The sequence below is a fragment of the Nuphar pumila genome, chromosome 3 (assembly GCF_984573655.1).
Source record: "Nuphar pumila chromosome 3, dmNupPumi1.hap1.1, whole genome shotgun sequence".
Taxonomy (NCBI): domain Eukaryota; kingdom Viridiplantae; phylum Streptophyta; class Magnoliopsida; order Nymphaeales; family Nymphaeaceae; genus Nuphar; species Nuphar pumila.
Window position 1 is genome coordinate 136,515,550 of NC_143251.1, and position 18,140 is coordinate 136,533,689.

An 18,140-nucleotide genomic window follows, 5' to 3' on the forward strand; every position below is an offset into this window, starting at 1 on the left:
ATATAATCGGGTTGAGTATGATTGGGTTAGATCTTTAGTAAACCCGTTTTGAGTCTAGGTATAGCTAAAAAAAGCAAACCCATATAAGTTAATGGGTTTAGTCTTAACGGGTTTGAATTTCAATTCTAGTCTTGATATGATCAATATTCTACACCTAATTACCTGTAAATAAAAAATATATAAATTAATGGAATCAAATATTTATTAAGAAGATTATATGCTAACAAAATAAAATCTTAATATCTATTATAAATAATGTCAAAATATGAATATAGAAGGAGTATATACATGCCAACCAAACATTTTAAGTTGAAATAAAAAAATCAATGATATATCATATTCAAAATGTATCACATTCAATGAGTTCTTGAGACAATTTTCAAGACAAAAGGGCAATAGAAACTATATCGAAAAATGAATTAAAGTTTAGATTACTAAAATGCAATGCATATTAATTCTAAGTTTATCAACATCTTTAAATGTTTAATTTAATATATAATATTTACTGATTAAAAACTTCCATATGGATTGGGTACGAAGCGGGTTCAAGTATGGGTACAAGTCGGTTTGGGTACATAATTGGGTTGGATTCAGGTCAGTCGGTTTTAAAATATGGAGAACCATTTGGGTCCAGGTACATAATCGGGTCGGATCCATTCGGGTCTTCATTTACAATACCCAAGACCTGACCCATTTTCACTATGAGCCTATATTTTGGACCTGACCCAAATCCATGGGTCCACCAACATCGGTTCATATTGGATATAATCGGTTCAGGACATTGGGTCATGTTTGGTATACCCGACCCAGTTACACCCCTATGCATTATGCATCTATATGTAAATTACTGTTAAAATATTTATATGTCAAAGTATCTTATTTCATGGAATAAAAAAGATTAAAACAGATGCATTTGCTTCTACAAGGAGGGATATGCTTGTTTGGTAGGAGCAATTAGTGCATGTCACCATGTGATGAGACGTTGCAAGTTCGATACCGACTAGTATGCAGGTGGTTGTTTAACCATTATATAAAATGAGGGGGCCTTAATTTATTATATCTATTATGAAAAGAAAATGGGGCCCAAGACCTGATGGAGGGATGAGGTGCTTAATGCACAATTTTTGTGCACTCATATTGCACCCGATCCGGACTCTACATGCTAACATAGGTTTGCTAAGCGTATGAATTAGATGGGTTTTGATATATGTCAAATGGACATGTCATCAGATGCAATTACATTGCACAAACGCAATGTGCTACTGAACCTAATCACCCTTCATTTTCTGATGGATGGTGATCAGGTGCAGCAGCACATTACATTTGTGCAATGTGATTGCACCTGATCCCAAAACCAAGTAAGAGGAGCATATATGGTGATTCCAGATTCACATGGCGCTGATTTCATGTCTCCTCCCTCAATTTTTATTTTCCTGGTCCCGAAATCAAAATTATCATTTTGTGAAAAACTATCATGGAAGTAGGGGTGTCAATGGGTCGGGTTTGACTGAGACCCGACCCGCACCAAACCCTGTAAGGTCGGGGTTCCGTGACAAATAAGAAGGCCCAATTCGAATTCGGGTAGGACCTGAAGGGTCCGATTAATATATAGAGCCCGGCATGATTTGTAAAATTTCATACCAGACTTGGACCTGACCCGAGTTCCAATTAAGATCCATAGTTTTTTAATATAAAAATTCTAAAAATATTATTTTATCGGGTATAGCTCCGGTCTGGTTCATGTAATCCTTATAGGATCTGGGTATGGTTTCTCTTATAATGAGTTTTGATTAGACTCGGGTCCAGACCAGGTACCATCATCTCAAATAAGGTTTGGGTCTGATTTTACCTGGGTCCGAACCAAACACGACCCGTTGACACCCCTGCATGGAAGTGTTACAAACCGAGAGGCATCTTTAGTTGGGGTGCAAATAGGTCAGATTCAGGCTGAATATTTTCAGATCCGAATCTGAATTCGAAATGCAACTGAATCTGAATCCGGGTCTGGATCAGATCTGATGAAGTAAGGTTGAATCTAAATCTGAAATACTTATAGTAATACTTGAACTGAAAGAAACAAAAACAAGGCATTTACATGTACTGGGAAAGCTGGTCCAGAGAGAAGGCAGTATCGACCAACCAGAATGCACTGCAGAATCAAACATGCGAAGGACGTTGAGTGAGACTCATGTCCATGGTGGCCTTTTTGGTAATTTTCTTATACAGAAGTTCATGTAACAAGGGTAATTATGTCTTTTTAATGAGTAAAGGTAAAAATAGAAATTATGCCTTTATTTGACAATTCTTAAAAAAAATTGAAACCTATGTCAGGAATTTCAGAAAAAGTGGCACCTGAGATAAAATTTTAGATAAGGGTCGAGTCACTATCAGAAAATTATTTTTTATTTATCTCATTTATTGCTGCATGTAGGGGTGTCAATGGGTCAGGTTTGACCGGACTCAACTCATACCAAACCCTAAAGGGTCAGGGTTTGGTGATAAATAAGAAGGTCCGACTTCCAATGTTGTCATTATGGTGTGTATCGGCCGATACGTATCGTATTGGTAAAAAATCGATAATCTTCATCCCTGAATCGGTTATTTTTTAATAAATGTAAAAAATACTTACAATTATTTTAATGGATTTAACACGTGTTACTTTTTGATTGACATATAATATTTTTCAATTATTTTTTGGCTGATTCACAACGATTCACTTGAATATCGATATCGGCCAATTCACCTGAATCGTTGGCCAAACTATACGGGGTTGATACGGTTCCGGGTTAGACCCGGTTAATATATGTGGAGCCAGGTATGGTTTATGAAATTTTATACCAGACTTGGGCCCTACCCGAGTTTTAACTAAGTTCCGTAATTTTTTAATATAAAAAGGATAAAAAATATTATTTTACTGAGTATGGTTCCGATCTGGTTCATGTAATCCTTATAGAATTCAGGTATGGTTGCTCTTATAGTGAGTCCGATTAAACCCGAGTTCAGACCCGATACCAGTATCTCAAATTAGGTCTGGGTCGGGTTTCAGCTGACTCAGAACCAAACCCAACCCGTTGACACCCCAGCTGCATGTGAACGTTATTATTAGGCACGGCACGTGACCACAACAACACTGCAAGTTGTCTTCCATTTCCTTTTTTCTTGAAAAAACTTTTCTTATTTTTTATTATTAATATTGTTTTACTTTTTTAACCATCATTGTGTGTCATTAACTGAAAAGACGGCTTGGTTGACTTTTTATGTACGATTTGTTGAGCCATACAACAAATATGGGCGATATTTTGAAAATGTCATGATCTTTGCAACGCAAATAATCCCCAAATTTAATAATATTTAAAGAAAAATAATCTATTTTGAAAATGTTATGATCTTGAATATATATATATATATATAATATGAGCACTTAAATTTTTAAGAAATTGCTTGGATGACAGATTGAGTTATATTTTCCCTCAAGGATTATTTGTTTCTCCAATCTCTCTCTCTCTCTCTCTCTCTCTCTCTCTCTCTCTCTCTCTCTCTCTCTCCCTCTTTTGGGGCATTATGATTATTCCCTTCTCAAGCAAATACCTTCCATGGTTTATCTCAAAAACAAATTATCTGAAAAAAATAAAACTTAAAAAAAAAAACAACCACCATCTTATTTTTCAAAAAAAAAAAAAAAATTGAAAATGCCATGTCTAAGGGTTTAGAGTTACCCCAAAAGAAATTTAGCCGAGTGGGACCCGCTTAGGCTGATAAGCAAGCGATTTAGGTTCAAATCCCATGGGTGTCACCCCTTGTGCACAGAGTTTTACATTGACAGAACGCGGCAGGTAGAGCCAGCACGGCTAGGACTATGAACCTGGAGATGGTTTCTCCGCGTAAATATTAAAAAAAAAAAGTTAACTAGAGCTAAGTTAATAGAAAACAACTCATTTGGTCATTGGGCAAGTTTCTAAAAATTAAGGGTGTAAATATTTATTAGATATTTGAAACTGGCTTATATGTGAATTACTCAAAGAAGAGGGTAGTCATTACAAATTTTTTGGCTGGACACTAAAAAAAAAAAGAAAAAGAAAAAAAGAAAATCTTGACAAGTGTTTTTGAGCGTAGAGGTCCATGGACACATAAATCAAGGATACAAGATCCTCATTTTAGGCCAGGGCATGTTTGGTAACATCTCATTTGAATATCATGCAAATGATAGAATCTAGGGATCTTAGAGATGAGATCTCTCAGATCTGAGATCTGGGAAATACAAACACATCCAAAGTTTTGTTTTGATTGATCAACTTGGCCAAGTCCATCATATTATTAGAGAGATTATAACACTACAAGCAAAACTTGTTTGATTCACGCTAAGAAAAGAAGAGTGGATGAAGCTGGCAAAGGAGATTATGTTTCACTTTCATCCACAACAATGGGAAAATGTTTTCCTCTCCATATGAATTGGGCACTTTCCCACATTGGATGAAACAAACTGTTATAAGGTGGGGCCCATGATGGTCCAACTGGTTTCCCTGCAAAACAACTTATTGTCATTCAAGAACTTGCTCCAAAATTGCACATGAGAAGCTCTAGAAAACAAGCTTGCAGATTCAATATTTTCTTTTCCATAACTTTTCAGCTTAAGAAAACATGGAATCAAATTCCATCAGACAGAGATTATCAAAGTCTCTCAGAAATTGTAACTATGCACTCAGTTTGGGAGCATAGGGAGGGAAAACAATTTCCACAGAACGCAGCCTTACAACATTTCAGCCAATTCCTACACACAGTCATTGAGCCAATTGCCAAACACCGAAGACAGTACCGAGTCAACCCAGTGGATCCCGAGTCATACAACTGGTGCAGCTGGGCTGGCATATGAAACAAGAAGCTCCAAATTCCAAGGATGATCCAGTAATCAAACACCAACTTCGTTTTTACTCCCTCTTTTTGAGAGAAAAAAATTTCTCCTACCATCAAAGATTCAAAACCAATGTTGTTAAAATCGGTTAACTCGGTGAATCGGTTTTCCAAAAAAATCAGCCCACATTCAATTGAATGAAAAGATTCATTTCAAAGCCTTTTTTATTTAATTTCATAAAATTTTCATATGTTAGTGATTGGATTCAGGGCATTTGAGCCGATTCTACTTATTCTAGTGAAAATCAGCCAATTTTTGAAGGGGGATTCATTGAAGGCTGATCTAGTAATCAAACACCAACTTCAGTTTTCCTCCATTCTTGTTAGGTATAAGAAAAATCTTCCCCTCTGTCAAAACTCGGACCACCAAAAGAGAGAGAGAGGTGCTGGTAATTCCAAGTGCGATTGAAGGTCAATCCAGTAATCAAACCAAACTCGTCTTTCCTCTAAAAAAAGGAGAGAGAGAGAGAGAGAGAGAGAGAGAGAGAGAGAGAGAGAGAGCTTTTCTCCTTCACTCAGAATCTACTGTCATCCCAAGGAGAGCAAAAGAAGCGTTGGGGAAGGGAGGAGGCGAAGAGAGGGGGAAAAAAGGAAGGCAAAGAAAAAAGTAAAAAAGTAAAAAAAGACCACCACCGTCCATTCTTTCTCTCTCTCCTGCACGCCATCCCCTCGTTGTCCGGCCTTCCTTCCCATTGACATTCCCCTGCGCGCGCTTTTTCCGCATCTCTCTTTCTCTAGAAACCCATCCCTTTGTCCTTTCTCTCTCTCTCTCTCTCTAAGCATTTTCCCGTCATATCGCGTTCTACCATTCCTAGGAAAGGAAAAAAGATCGCGAAATACCCAAACAAGACCGAATCCGCGTCACCCACCAAGCCTCTCCACCGTTATTGTGACCACCCGGCACCCGTTCAGTCGATCCCGTGCTAGTTTTTCTCCTGTTCAGCTTTTCCTCATTCGGTGGGTTTCTCCTAGTTCATGGTTTCGTGCTTTCTTTGAATAGTTTTTGAGATTCTTGGCGTTTCGCGTTTGGTTCGGAGGGAGGAAAATGCGGTGAAATGGCGGAGGGGCGTCAGCAGAGGAGGAGCGCGAGGATCTCTGCCCTCGACACGTGGAGGTTGTCCGCGTTGACACGCGCCAGCGGCGCTCCCCGTGGGAAGCGAGGGCGGAGGCCCTCCTCCTCCGCCCCGCCGTCGCCGCTCCGTGGCCGGAAGCGCGGCCGGAAGAAGCGCCGCTTGAGGGCCGTCGTGGAGGTAGTCGTTAACTCCGCCGGACCCAAGGGCGCCTCCGGAAGCGGCCGTGGCGACGACGACGGCATTGACAATGACGGAGATGATCACCATCACTACCAACAACGACAAAAAGAAGGCGATGAGGACGATGAGGAGCTGAAGGTGCGGACACACACATACACTCTCTCTCTGCTGCTTATATATGTTGCTCAATTATTAGTTTTTAAGGAATCTATTAATAGTTTGTGGTGTTCCCAATAGTGAGGTTGCCCATTCGTCATTTCCTTTTTGTTTTCCTCCCATTCTTTCTTTGGAAAGTTTCATGTGAACGTCATCTTGATAGTGATAGTGATGACCATGGTTGACCATCCATGTTGTGTGGATCTTTTGTACGACGATTGTTGCATGGTGGTCACGACTATGAATGTTGGCAGTTAATGGATGCGTTCGAAACGCTAAATGGATCGGTTAGCGATTATTCATGGTCTTTTGGGGTTAGTGATTCTTTGTGTTTGGTGGGAGAAATGGCGTGGGACTAACATTTGGTGGTGGACTTCTGTGATGGGTATGATGAAACTTGAAAGTGGGAAGTGCGCGATTTTGGTGGCTTCTCTAGTTTCTTGAATCAAGTAGTTGGATGGGTGTGGCTGCAGTTGTTGAGTGATTGATTGTAGGCAAGTGTGTGAAAAAACAATGAATTAATGAGGATCTACTTGTTAGGCTTCTAGTTTATGGGACTATTGTGGTAAGAAGATGATGGCAGCATCATAAGTCAACTGTGGTATAAAGTTAGGTAAGCCAAGATTGGTGGCTGTACCACATAATTCTCCTTCGATATTTTGAACCATGCACTGTCCATGTTAGTGCTGGCATGTACGCTTCTTCTCTGATTATTCCCTTTTCGATAGTTTGGACTTTGGACCATGGTAAGCTTCGTTAGTATCCTAGCACATGTAATCATTTGAATGATGCTGCTTGTGTGCATGTTGAATTATTTCTACTGGATGGGTCTAGTTTGTTCGTACATAGCTTATTTGTGGATTTTTTATTGGAAACTCTCTAATAGGTTTACTGTTGGAAAAAACATGCAAAGTCTGTTGATCTTTCTGCTTATGTTTGTGGTACTTTGGTGTTTCATCCTTTTTGTCGGTGTTTTTTCCATTCTGTCTTCCGTTATTTTGGTAAATTTTTTTGTTCACATTATTTAGAAAAGGAATGGTTTCTGGTAATTCTGTCAGATATAACATGAGTGAACAATGAATTGCTATAAGGGTGTGGCTTCTTCTTAAAGAATACTAACTGAAGAGCCATAGTTTGTTTGGCTTATTATACTGAATAAGATTATTAGTAAGTTTTTATTTTCCTTATTTTATTGGGAAAAATTAAGACTTCGAATAACCTGAAAAAGGGTCATCCATATGGAGAGCTTTTGTGTGATTTTTTACTATGATGATGAGATCTTATTTATTGATGTAACATACTTTTCTTGACTGTACTGTATCCTGTTCAGTTTCTCATTCTAACCTTAAATCTATATTCTTTTCACTTCTCTTCATAAAAAAATCTGAAAGTCTCGTGTGGTACCTTCATATGTGCAATAGAGTCGATTAGCATACTGCCATTATTATGATTCATGCCTTTCTAGCTGAAAAAAACAGTACAAATGAAGCCCACTATATAGAATGCTGGAGAATGGGGATAATTTCTTGTTAACTTAAAAATGCCTCAGCGATGGTAGTTGATAATAATATGATCCTAAGTGACAGGATACAGTTATATGAAGCCTCCATATTACATGCCAATTTTATGGTTGAATAATCCATGCAAAGACAACAAGGATGTAGTGTGCCTTCCATGGAGCCCTCTCCAATTGTGGCTTCAGCTGATATGTACACCATGTAAAGATATGAATGCTTAAGAGAGGTCACAACAGTCAAGTCACCCATGCCTCTGCCCTGCTTATACAATACTATAACATATCAACTTATCAAGACTTGATCGGTATATGCAAGTTAATTCATTTCTATTCTGCTCATAACTCATAAGATGCTCTTGGAGGCAGTTCAAAAAGCATCATCTGCAAAAGAGGACAGATAAGTTCAACAAAATTGCCAAGTGAAAAGGTGACCTTAGTTCTTATGGCAGAGATTCAAGTAATAGCTTGGTATCCTACTTCAGTGCTTGATCTTGGTATGCAAAAAAGGAACATGTTCTAGACTTTATGCTGAGATATTTAAATTTGATCTGACCGAGTTGACATTTTATCTTCTGACTTTATTCTATTTTATTTTCAGTTTGTATGATGGAAATATGATATACCCAATAGACAAATTTGTTGTGCATTGTCTTCACTAGTGGGGGATTACCACCTTGATTGGTTGATCCTGCGATCTTATCCTCAATATAGGGCCAAAACTTCATGTTTGTAGTCTCTAATGCTCTTCAAAACTCATCATCATATAGTTCAAAAAGTGGTCTCCTAAATGCTGTACTCTTACCTCTTTATATTGCATTCTTATGCCTCCTATGAATGTACTGTCTTGTTCACAACAAAAAACTATAATGAGGGTTTCCAATAGATCTCATCTATGTGGGCGAAACCATAAAACATGGCATTGCAGCTAATCTCAGCCATGTACTGTCTTTGGATCTAAATTTGGCTGGACCTTGTCTGTTGTGGATCTAGTTAGTCTGGTAAAAATCAGTCGAATCTCTATTTTTACAAGTAAAATCTCTAGTTTTACAAGCTTTATTTCTGATTTCTTCATTTCTTTTTTTGTAAGAATCTTGGATGGATTTCGATATAACATTGTTGTACTAGGTATTCTTACATCCATCCAGCAAATAATGTAGCCCATTCGCACAATTTGTTTGGACTAGGGTTTTACTTGACCCACTGACAGTCCTACTCAGGCATGTCACACTAAGAACTTGCACAGTACCGTGTAGTTAAAGACTACTTGTCTATCCATAGAAAGTTTTAAAATGAGTTTGCAATTGATATTGCATCTCTATGAATTTATGATTGGTCTGTCAGCTTATTGTCTCTTAACCTGAAGACTGATGATTCTTTTTTAGGACCTATTATTCTTTCTCAGGTTTACTGCTGTAATTAATAATTGTGACTTATTTGTGTTCATGATATTGACATGGACACATACATGAGTGGTTATGTAGGAACCTGAATCTGAAGAATCACTTATGCTATAATCTTCGACATCCTAGGTCTCCTCATTCTGTCATCTGGCTCATGTTTCATGGAGCACTCTGATCAAATGAGTTTATGAAATTACATTGATCCTTCCCTTCCAAATATCACAGGTAACATAAGAGACATCTCCATTTCTCCCTGGGGATCTTCAGAATTGCCACTGCTTAGCTTTTATTTCATCTCTGTTGGGCTTGGTCTTGAATCAAATGCTCAAAATTGACCATTTTGATTATGAAACTTGCTGCATCCTTCACCAATCTGCCATCTCCAACCTTTCCATGTCTCTAAAAGGTAGAGTAGAAAGTAGAAACTTCTTTATAAGCTTAATAAGAAACTTGACAGAAACCAACATAGCTTTCTGCAAAAAATAGGCATCTTTTTGAATAAAGCCAAAAAACTAGGTGCCATTTTGAAAATTGTGATATTTATTATTTTATAAAAAATATAAAAGGTGATTTTGTGGAGAGATAGGTGTGTTTTTTAATAAAGCCAAAAAAACATTGGTGACATTTTTAAAATTTCCTCTTTATTATATAATATGCAGGGACCTTTTATAGCAATGACCTACTTGTGGGAACTCTCTCAATGGTCATCTTGCATGTGAACACATTTAGGTTCAATATAAATATTTCCACTCATGTGCTTTTATATAATGTAATAGATACAAAAAAGCAACAAAATATACCATAGTTAATGAGTCAATATTGCAATATACCTGATATTGCGTTGGTTGTGTTTGAATGGGCTGTAAATAGAGTCAAGGACGTCAAACCATGATACTTTCTGTTTCATCGAGGCCTGTTTTATTTAAAATAAGATATCTGCTGTTATTGACCTTAACAGACCTAAGGCCAGGGACATATTTACTCACATATCTTTCCTTCTCAAAGGAAAATTCTAATATGAACATATTTTCCTGTTTTCAAAGAAAAGGAAAGATGCACGTATATGCTGAGGGAGGTTGGAGTGTTTCTACTAATAATACTAAAAGAATAAAAAAGCAACAGAGCATCATCATTTCAACATTTACAGTGAGTAAAAAGTGGCTGCTTATTCTTTCATAGAAAGTAACCTATATATAATTTCAGCTATTACTGCTTTCCAGCTAAAAAAAAAACTGTTGTAAGAGATAGGGGAGACGGGTGGGGTTGGGAAGGGAAGAGGGTTGGGATATTTCAACATCTACATTGTATGGGAGAGAGTTTCAGTTTCCACATAAGTATAATAGGCCATGTGCCTCATTCTACTTTGTAATCTGGCCAAGAATAAGATCTACACATAGTTTCAGTTACACACACGAGATATATTCACTTGACTATGTGGAGAAGAAGAAGAAGTGAGAAGGTATCATCTTGTTTTAGTGTTTGGAGAAAGGAAAAAGTTGCAAGCTTTTTTTCTCTTTGTGATTAGTAGTACTTCATCTATGCATAGATTTGGTTAGGGGTGCACACGAGCCGGGGTTCAAGCCGAGCTTTGGCTCCAACAGCTCGGCTCGACATACTGTTTGACTGCTCAGACCCAACTCGAAGCCAGGCTTGAGAATTGTTGTACTAGCCTGGCCTGTGGCCGAGCTCGAGCCTGGCTCAGGATGGCTCTTTAGGTCAAGAACTCTTCCTGAAATGAGGCCAGATTTAGCAAAGCCTGTGAGTCGCACCAGATTCACTTTCAATTTGGATTCATATACATGGAGAGTCTGTCATCGCAGCCAATCTGCTAGCATCATTCATACATCCTTCTGAAGGAGAATAATGTTAACAAAGCCTGCAAGTCACACCAGATTGCCCGCTCCTCTGCGACGGCAAGAGAATAATGTTACAGAGAGAGAGAGAGAGAGAGAGAGAGAGAGAGAGAGAGAGAGAGAGAGAGAGAGATTAGGGGTGGGAGGAGGTCTCACCATCGCCGACTCGCCAAGAGGTCCAAGCTCATTCAGTCATCCCCATCGGAATTGATGGTAGCACATAGAAGAGAGATTGAGGGAGAGGATAATCAAAGAGGGAAAGCAAAGGACAGGGCGCTCGAACCATCTTGCTGAGAGAGAGAGAGAGAGAGAGAGAGAGAGAGAGAGAGAGAGAGAGAGAGAGAGAGCTCACCCACAATCCGATCATCGCTGGCTGCTGGCCTTGCTGTCGCCTGTCATGCAAGCAAAGAGGAGAGCCGAAAAGGGAAGACTGTGGAAGAGGCGAGAGGGGAAGTTTCATTTCGTCCCTTAACCATAAGCCCTAACCTCCGTTCTAACATTATATATGTACCGCTGAACTGTTGCTCATTTTAAGATCAATGGTTCAGATTTAATATGATATATCTTATGTATATTATACAATATACATAAGATATACTTAAATTATTAAGCTTGAGCTTAAACGAGCCATAGTGGCTGTTCAAACCCGGCTCGTTTGTGAGCCCGAGTCTGTGCTTCCTGTACAAGCTCAGCTCACTTAATTATTCGGGCGAGCCTGGGTCGGGCTTAGACCGATCCTGATTCAAACTCGGGCTAACCAGACTTGCTGTGCAGGCGTAGATTTGGTGATACCTGCTGTGCAGCAAAAATGAGAATTGCTGTCAATATCCTCCTATAAATGGAAATATAATAAGCTTGAGATGGCTGTTTGTGAGGCAAACATTGATTTCCCTTGTATGAGACTTTATGTATTTATTTATTTTTTGATATGTGGTTATTGTTGTTATGCTTCTGTAACATTTCAATGTGTAGTAATGAAGTTTTCATTGGAGGATGAATTTTATTTGCATTTGTGATATATTTGATCGTTCATGAGGGTGTCTCTGTTTGGTGAAGCTAATTCCTCAGTCACTCGAGGGATCTTTTCCTTTAATACGTCACTTTTATCTGCAGGAAGGGCAAACTCTAAACCAGGGTGATGATTTGGGTGGTACTGGTTAGTCCATTCCCTAACTACTCTGGCCTTTCACATATCTAGCAAGAGATTTTAAATGTTTAGAATAAAGGCCTGTTAGGATTCAGTTATCTGAATCAAGTTTTTCTGTCACAGACAGATCACCGACCTCTTCATCAATGCCTTGGATTCCCGACAAGAAAACACTTGAGCTTATCCTTGATATATTGCAGAAGTAAGTGATACACTGATTATTTCTCTTTTTTGTTTATTAATATAGGTGATGTATGCTGGTTCTGTATCATTTGAAAATTTAAGTAACCTGTCACTTTTTTTTAATTTTATGACTATATATTTCGTGTCAGGAAGGATACACATGAAATTTTTGCTGAACCAGTTGATGCTGAGGAGGTGGGCGTTTAAAATACATTGGTAATCTTGAGAACTTTATTTATATTAATGTGTATTTGATAATCATGTTATTCTTGCAGGTGGAAGGTTACTATGAAATAATTAAAGCGCCAATGGATTTTGGAACTATGAGGGCAAAACTTCAGGAAGGAATGTATGCAACTTTGGAACAATTTGAGGTTCTCTTCTTTATTGCCACACTCTGTTCCCCAGTGCGTCTTATTTTGCATTTCACTGATCCAATCCATGAAAGCAATGTTAGTTCTATCTATTTATGAATGGCTAAGGTGGTTTTAGAATTTAACAGGTCTTTACTATTTCTGTCAGAGAGGACATAATTTGTATTTTACTTACATATCAGGTTTATATAATAATAAAGTCTCTATGATATGAACTATTGAATGTGGTTTTGTGTTCTTTTTATTAATTCCTTTAATAGAAGTACATTGCTCTACCCAGATCTATGGTGTGACTTCTTTCACAAGCTATTCATACAGCCTATGTATACTCCTCTCCTCTTTGGCATATGTTTTGGTACTATGTCAGCTGATTTTTCTCTCTACCATCTGCAGCTTCTCTTTTTCTCCCGTTACACTTTGTTCTGTTTCTCTTGATTTAGTGCTTTTTTTGTTGCCTAAAAGTAGAAAACTGTCTGCTTGTCGAGTGTTGATGCTCTTTTTCTTATAAGATCTTGCCATGTTTTCAATACTAAATCAGATAGAATAGTGATCATCAATTTATGAATTCCAGAGGGATGTCTTTCTGATATTCAGTAATGCCATGCATTTCAATTCCACAACTACCATTTATTACAGACAGGTTAGTTTATTCTATCATTAATTTTGGTTAACAGAATTTTGTCTTGAGGGTCTTCTGTGTTCTTTTATTGGAGTAGGTAGTTACTGAAGATATTAGCTGCTTTTTTAATTGAATAGAAGACTGCTGGATTTTCTAGGCTCGTGCTATACAAGAGTTGGCAAAGAAAACCTTCCATAGGCTGAAAACTGATCCTGATAACTTTGTATTGGACCATTTCACAAAAAAAACAAAACCGGGTAACATCTCAAAGAAGGCATCAAGAACTTCTGGAAATTCAAGGGTTCAAGGTGAATCTAGAAGCTCAGATTGTGGCTCAGTGTCCCCATTTGCTACTCATAAAAAACAGAGGAATGCAGTCCCTGATGGTACTACTGTTATCATGAATGAGCAACATGGTTCTTCACTTGCCAGTTTGGGTTTTGGAAGAAACCGCCATCCTTCCTCCATTGCTCGTGGTTCAAGTCCTCTTGCTGATGGTAGAAGAGACCAAGAAGAAGACCTTTTAGGTGAGGACATGAAGCTTCTGAAACACGTTTACTAGACTATGTCTCCTGAACTGTTCTATTGGGAAGGAAAAAACTTAAATCTGTTTCCCATTGTGTTGGGATCATGTAAATAGCTTTCACTTTGCATGCTGATGATATTCTGCGGCTTGCGATGCATGCAAGCACACATTGCAGTAGTGAGTACAGACACAAGACACATGCATGCACATACTTAAACATACCTTTTCTGCTGGTGGTTCAGTTTTTATATACTCTCTCTGGAAAGCATTCAACAGAACAGCAAATTTTCATCACTTTGCTGAAAACTGTTTGCATATTTTCTGGTCCTTGTAGAACTATGTAAATGATTCAAACATGTACCTTGATAGTGCTGTTATTTTTTAAAGGATGTAACTTTACAGGTATATTGTACTCCATCTATGTGATACTCTCTCTCTGACAAATATTGCGAGATTTATGAAAATCTCACGATAATATCGCGAGAAATTGCCTGAAAGTTTAAAATGGCAATTTCTAGCGAGATTTTGAAATCTTGCGAGATTTATGAAAAAACATAAATACCGCGATTTAAACACGATATTTATGTTTTAAACGGCCATTTATCATGAAAAAACCATGTATTTTTATTTTTAAATACATTTTATTAATATTTTCTTATAAAAATATTTTTATATTTTTAATTTATTTTATGGTACCAAGATTTTACCAAAAAAACCCAAGATATATGAAAATTTTCCAATTTCTCACGAGTTTTTACAAAACGATATTTTGCCGAAAAAAGCGTTTGTCACTATGGTGATACTGACATATATATATATATATATATATATATATATATATATATATATATATATATATATATATATATATATATATATATATATGCCTCAGAAATTTTTTGTACATTCGGTTATCATGTGATATGGGAAAATGTAATTTGAATATGTTTTTAAATTTATGTCCAAGATAATCACAATACAAGCAGTAGATACCAAAGGTAATCCTTGGAATCACTATTCATCTAAGACATCTAGGCATCAGGAGACGCTGTGTGACAGTAGTGGTGTCATCATCAGTCTTTCTGATCTTCAAAAGTTTTATCTGCTGAAGTTTTGCATATGTCCACCATGGTTGTATACCATTAACTTGTTTTGAATCTTCTAGGATGTCTGAAGGATGGATGGACATCTTGTTTTCCGGAGGAAGAGCGCCGTTCAACATATAGATCTTGGAACCCTTCATCCAGCCAAAGTGATACAATGCTTTTGCCACCATGTTGGGCCCCAAGGCAGCTTGTTTATGTGAGTCCTCTTCATCACACATGACTTACTACTTATGACTAAAAATTGAACCAATGGGTCTCATTCATTTTATATCTTATCCTTGTTTCCATTTTTAAGATTGCATTTGCAAATGTTTCCTTGACTCTGTAAGCACAATAAGCAACAAATAAGAAGAATCTAGAGTGTAATCAATAACCAAAACATGTGCAAAATACTGCATGCACTGACTAGTTAGTGCTGTATAAGAGCCAAGAGCTGTTTGATCTTGGTTCATTGCAGCCTGAACTAGGCTCTAACTCCACTTGGTGTAGCTTGAGCAAGTTTGACCTCTGCTCAGCTAGAATATTAAGTTCTTGATATGTGAGGGGATGGGGTTGGTAAAACCCTTGAGGTTCCCCCCTGCCCACTGGGGGGTACTCCCCGGCAAGGAATGCCGCCTGTGGGTTTTGAACTTGTGACGTCCTGTCAACTTGGTGACATTAACAAGTTGCCCCTACCAGATGAGTGAAGCCCTTGTGGGCATTGCAGCAGCACCAATTGTTGCAATAAAATCATCAAATAAAAGAGAGCCATAAAAAAATCATTACATAAAAAAATGAATGAGTTATCGAGCTCGTAATAAGCCTAAGCTCAACTTGTTTAACTAGATGAGCCTCAAAACTGCTCGAGGTTGGCTTGTAGCCAAGCTTCAGAGGGCTGCGCCTGAACGTCTCGTAAGAATCTTGGCTTGTTGCGCAGCCCTATCGCTGGTAGCCTGGTAGACTGTTTTAAGGTTCTGATTCACCGTATTGGATGTTGGTGTCTTACTTCTGGCTGCTTGGATGGAAGACTGGTGGTTGCAAGTAGGGATGGCAGTGGGGCAGGGCGGGGCGGGGGACAAGATCTCCACCCCCGCCCCGCCTCAAGATTTTATCCTCCACCCGCGGCCTCCATCCCCGGCGGGGAATGGATTTTATCCTCCATCCCTGCCTTCATGTCCTCCATCCCCGGTTCAAACGGGGATGAGGCGGGGCGGGGCGGGGATATTGCGGGGAAAAGTGGTCGGGGCGGGGCGGGGTTGGGGCGGGGCGGGGCGGGGAAAAGTGCACGTCCATCCCCCCGCCTCCACCCTCGGACGGGGATGGATTTTAACCTTCGTCCTTGCCTCCATCCCCGTTTCATACCCTTCATCCCCGGTCCAAACGGGGCGAGGCGGGGCGGGGCCCCGCTTTCCCCCGGTCCACTGCCATCCCTAGTTGCAAGCCTTTGTCATATAACTTGTGAGCATTTCTTTATACCACCAGGAAGAAATCCATGTACGTGGTTTCTTATTTTTACTTGCAACTTGGTTGATAGAATGTTTATATTGATGCTTCAGGTGGGCATATATTTCTGTAAAGTTTTCTTTTTCTTTTAGCCTTTGACGTGGATTGTCATCCACTAGGATTGTTCTAGTTCTTCTTGCTTTTGGATAAGCCTCTTTCACGGCGAGTTTCTGAAGGTAGATCAAGCGATACAAGGTTCCTTCTAGGCTAACATTATCTCCAGGTTAACAGTTTTATTTTCCAGATCTAAGATTTCAATATGTGAAGCTATTTGTGTTTTCTCATAGAAGCACCTGTATTTTAAGCATCTTCGAAAGAAGATAAGCTGCTCTCTGAATGTGGTGTAGTCTATGTCACACGGACTCTTCTAACAGGGCACCCGCACCCGCACCCGCACCCGCACCCGCACCCGCACCCGCACCCGCACCCGCACCCGCACCCGCACTCGCACCCGCACCCGCACCCGCACCCAGGCGGGTGCGACACATGGACACAGCTTCCTTTATGTTAGGTGAAGTCAACCACACTGAGGTCCATTTCTATCCAAAAGTAGATTCAATTAACCCTAATCAAGTCCATTTTTATTTATATTATATATATAAATACATAAATGCACACAAATACAGTGTTAACTTAAAAGGTTAATATATATATATATACTTACCGCACCCCCGCACCCAAGTTTTTTTAAAGTGCCGCACTGCCGCACCCGCACCTATGTGACATAGGGTGTAGTCCAGAGTTACCGGAAGCGCTTATGTAAAAGGGGAAGCGCGAAACGTCGCGCTTTCGAAGCGTGAGGGGAAGCGTCCCCCTTTTATGGGAAGCGTGCTTCCCCCACGTTTTCCCCTCGCTTCCCCATTTTTTTATTTTTTTCGCTTCCCCCTCGCTTCCGGTTTGCTTCCTAGGTCGCTTCCGGTTCGCTTCCTAGGTCGCTTCCAAGACGGTTCGGAATTTTCTTCTAAGTGGTCCCACGCTTCCCCGCTTCCTAAATTTTTGAAAGTGCCTTGCTTCCCGCTCCCGCTTCCCGTATCGCTTCCCGCTCCCGCTTCCTCGACTGGTAACTCTGGTGTAGTCTACCCATTCTGCTGAAATACCACTGTTATATAATCTACTATATGTGTTGCTCACAACTGTTTGTACCAACATCATACAATTGTTTTTTTTTTAATTTGAGGAGAGTATCAAAGTTATCAAGTTGCTGTGCTTAAAGAACCTGTCGTGCCTTGAGTGGAATTTGCATATATATATTCATATATTCATTTGAGCCCTACCAGGCCGTTGCATGCCTCTCTGGAAATTGCCTAGAAACAGAGAGAAGCAAATGTAAGTAAACTTACTCTTTGAAAAATGCCTGCATCTGTGATGATACTTTCCTGGAGATGTACAGTTGTGTGATTTATGCATCTGTGTGTTAGTCTTCTGAAACTACTACCTTTTTGAAGGGTGGTTCCATAGTTTTTCATTATTAGCGTGTTTTGCCATAATGGAACTCTGCTTGCTGAATATTTTTTTGCAGTAGGTCATCATTAAACTTGTTAAGGATCTGGTCCTGTTATTAAGGTTAAAAAGTTGGCGACTGTAGGTAGTAAACTAAATGTTGTCGATCGTGTTGGA

At 39.1% G+C, this 18,140-nt stretch overlaps 1 protein-coding gene across 1 annotated transcript; it reads left to right on the forward strand.

The window, feature by feature from the left end:
- The first annotated feature begins 5,393 nt into the window (after positions 1-5,393).
- LOC149843989 (uncharacterized) lies at positions 5,394-13,542 on the forward strand. Its single transcript, XM_090001006.1, has 7 exons — positions 5,394-6,299; positions 12,200-12,242; positions 12,357-12,435; positions 12,566-12,611; positions 12,692-12,790; positions 13,362-13,430; positions 13,507-13,542. Exons 1-7 carry the CDS (start codon positions 5,964-5,966, stop codon positions 13,540-13,542), a joined length of 708 nt encoding a protein of 235 aa, XP_089857132.1. The 5' UTR covers positions 5,394-5,963.
- Positions 13,543-18,140: the final 4,598 nt, after the last annotated feature.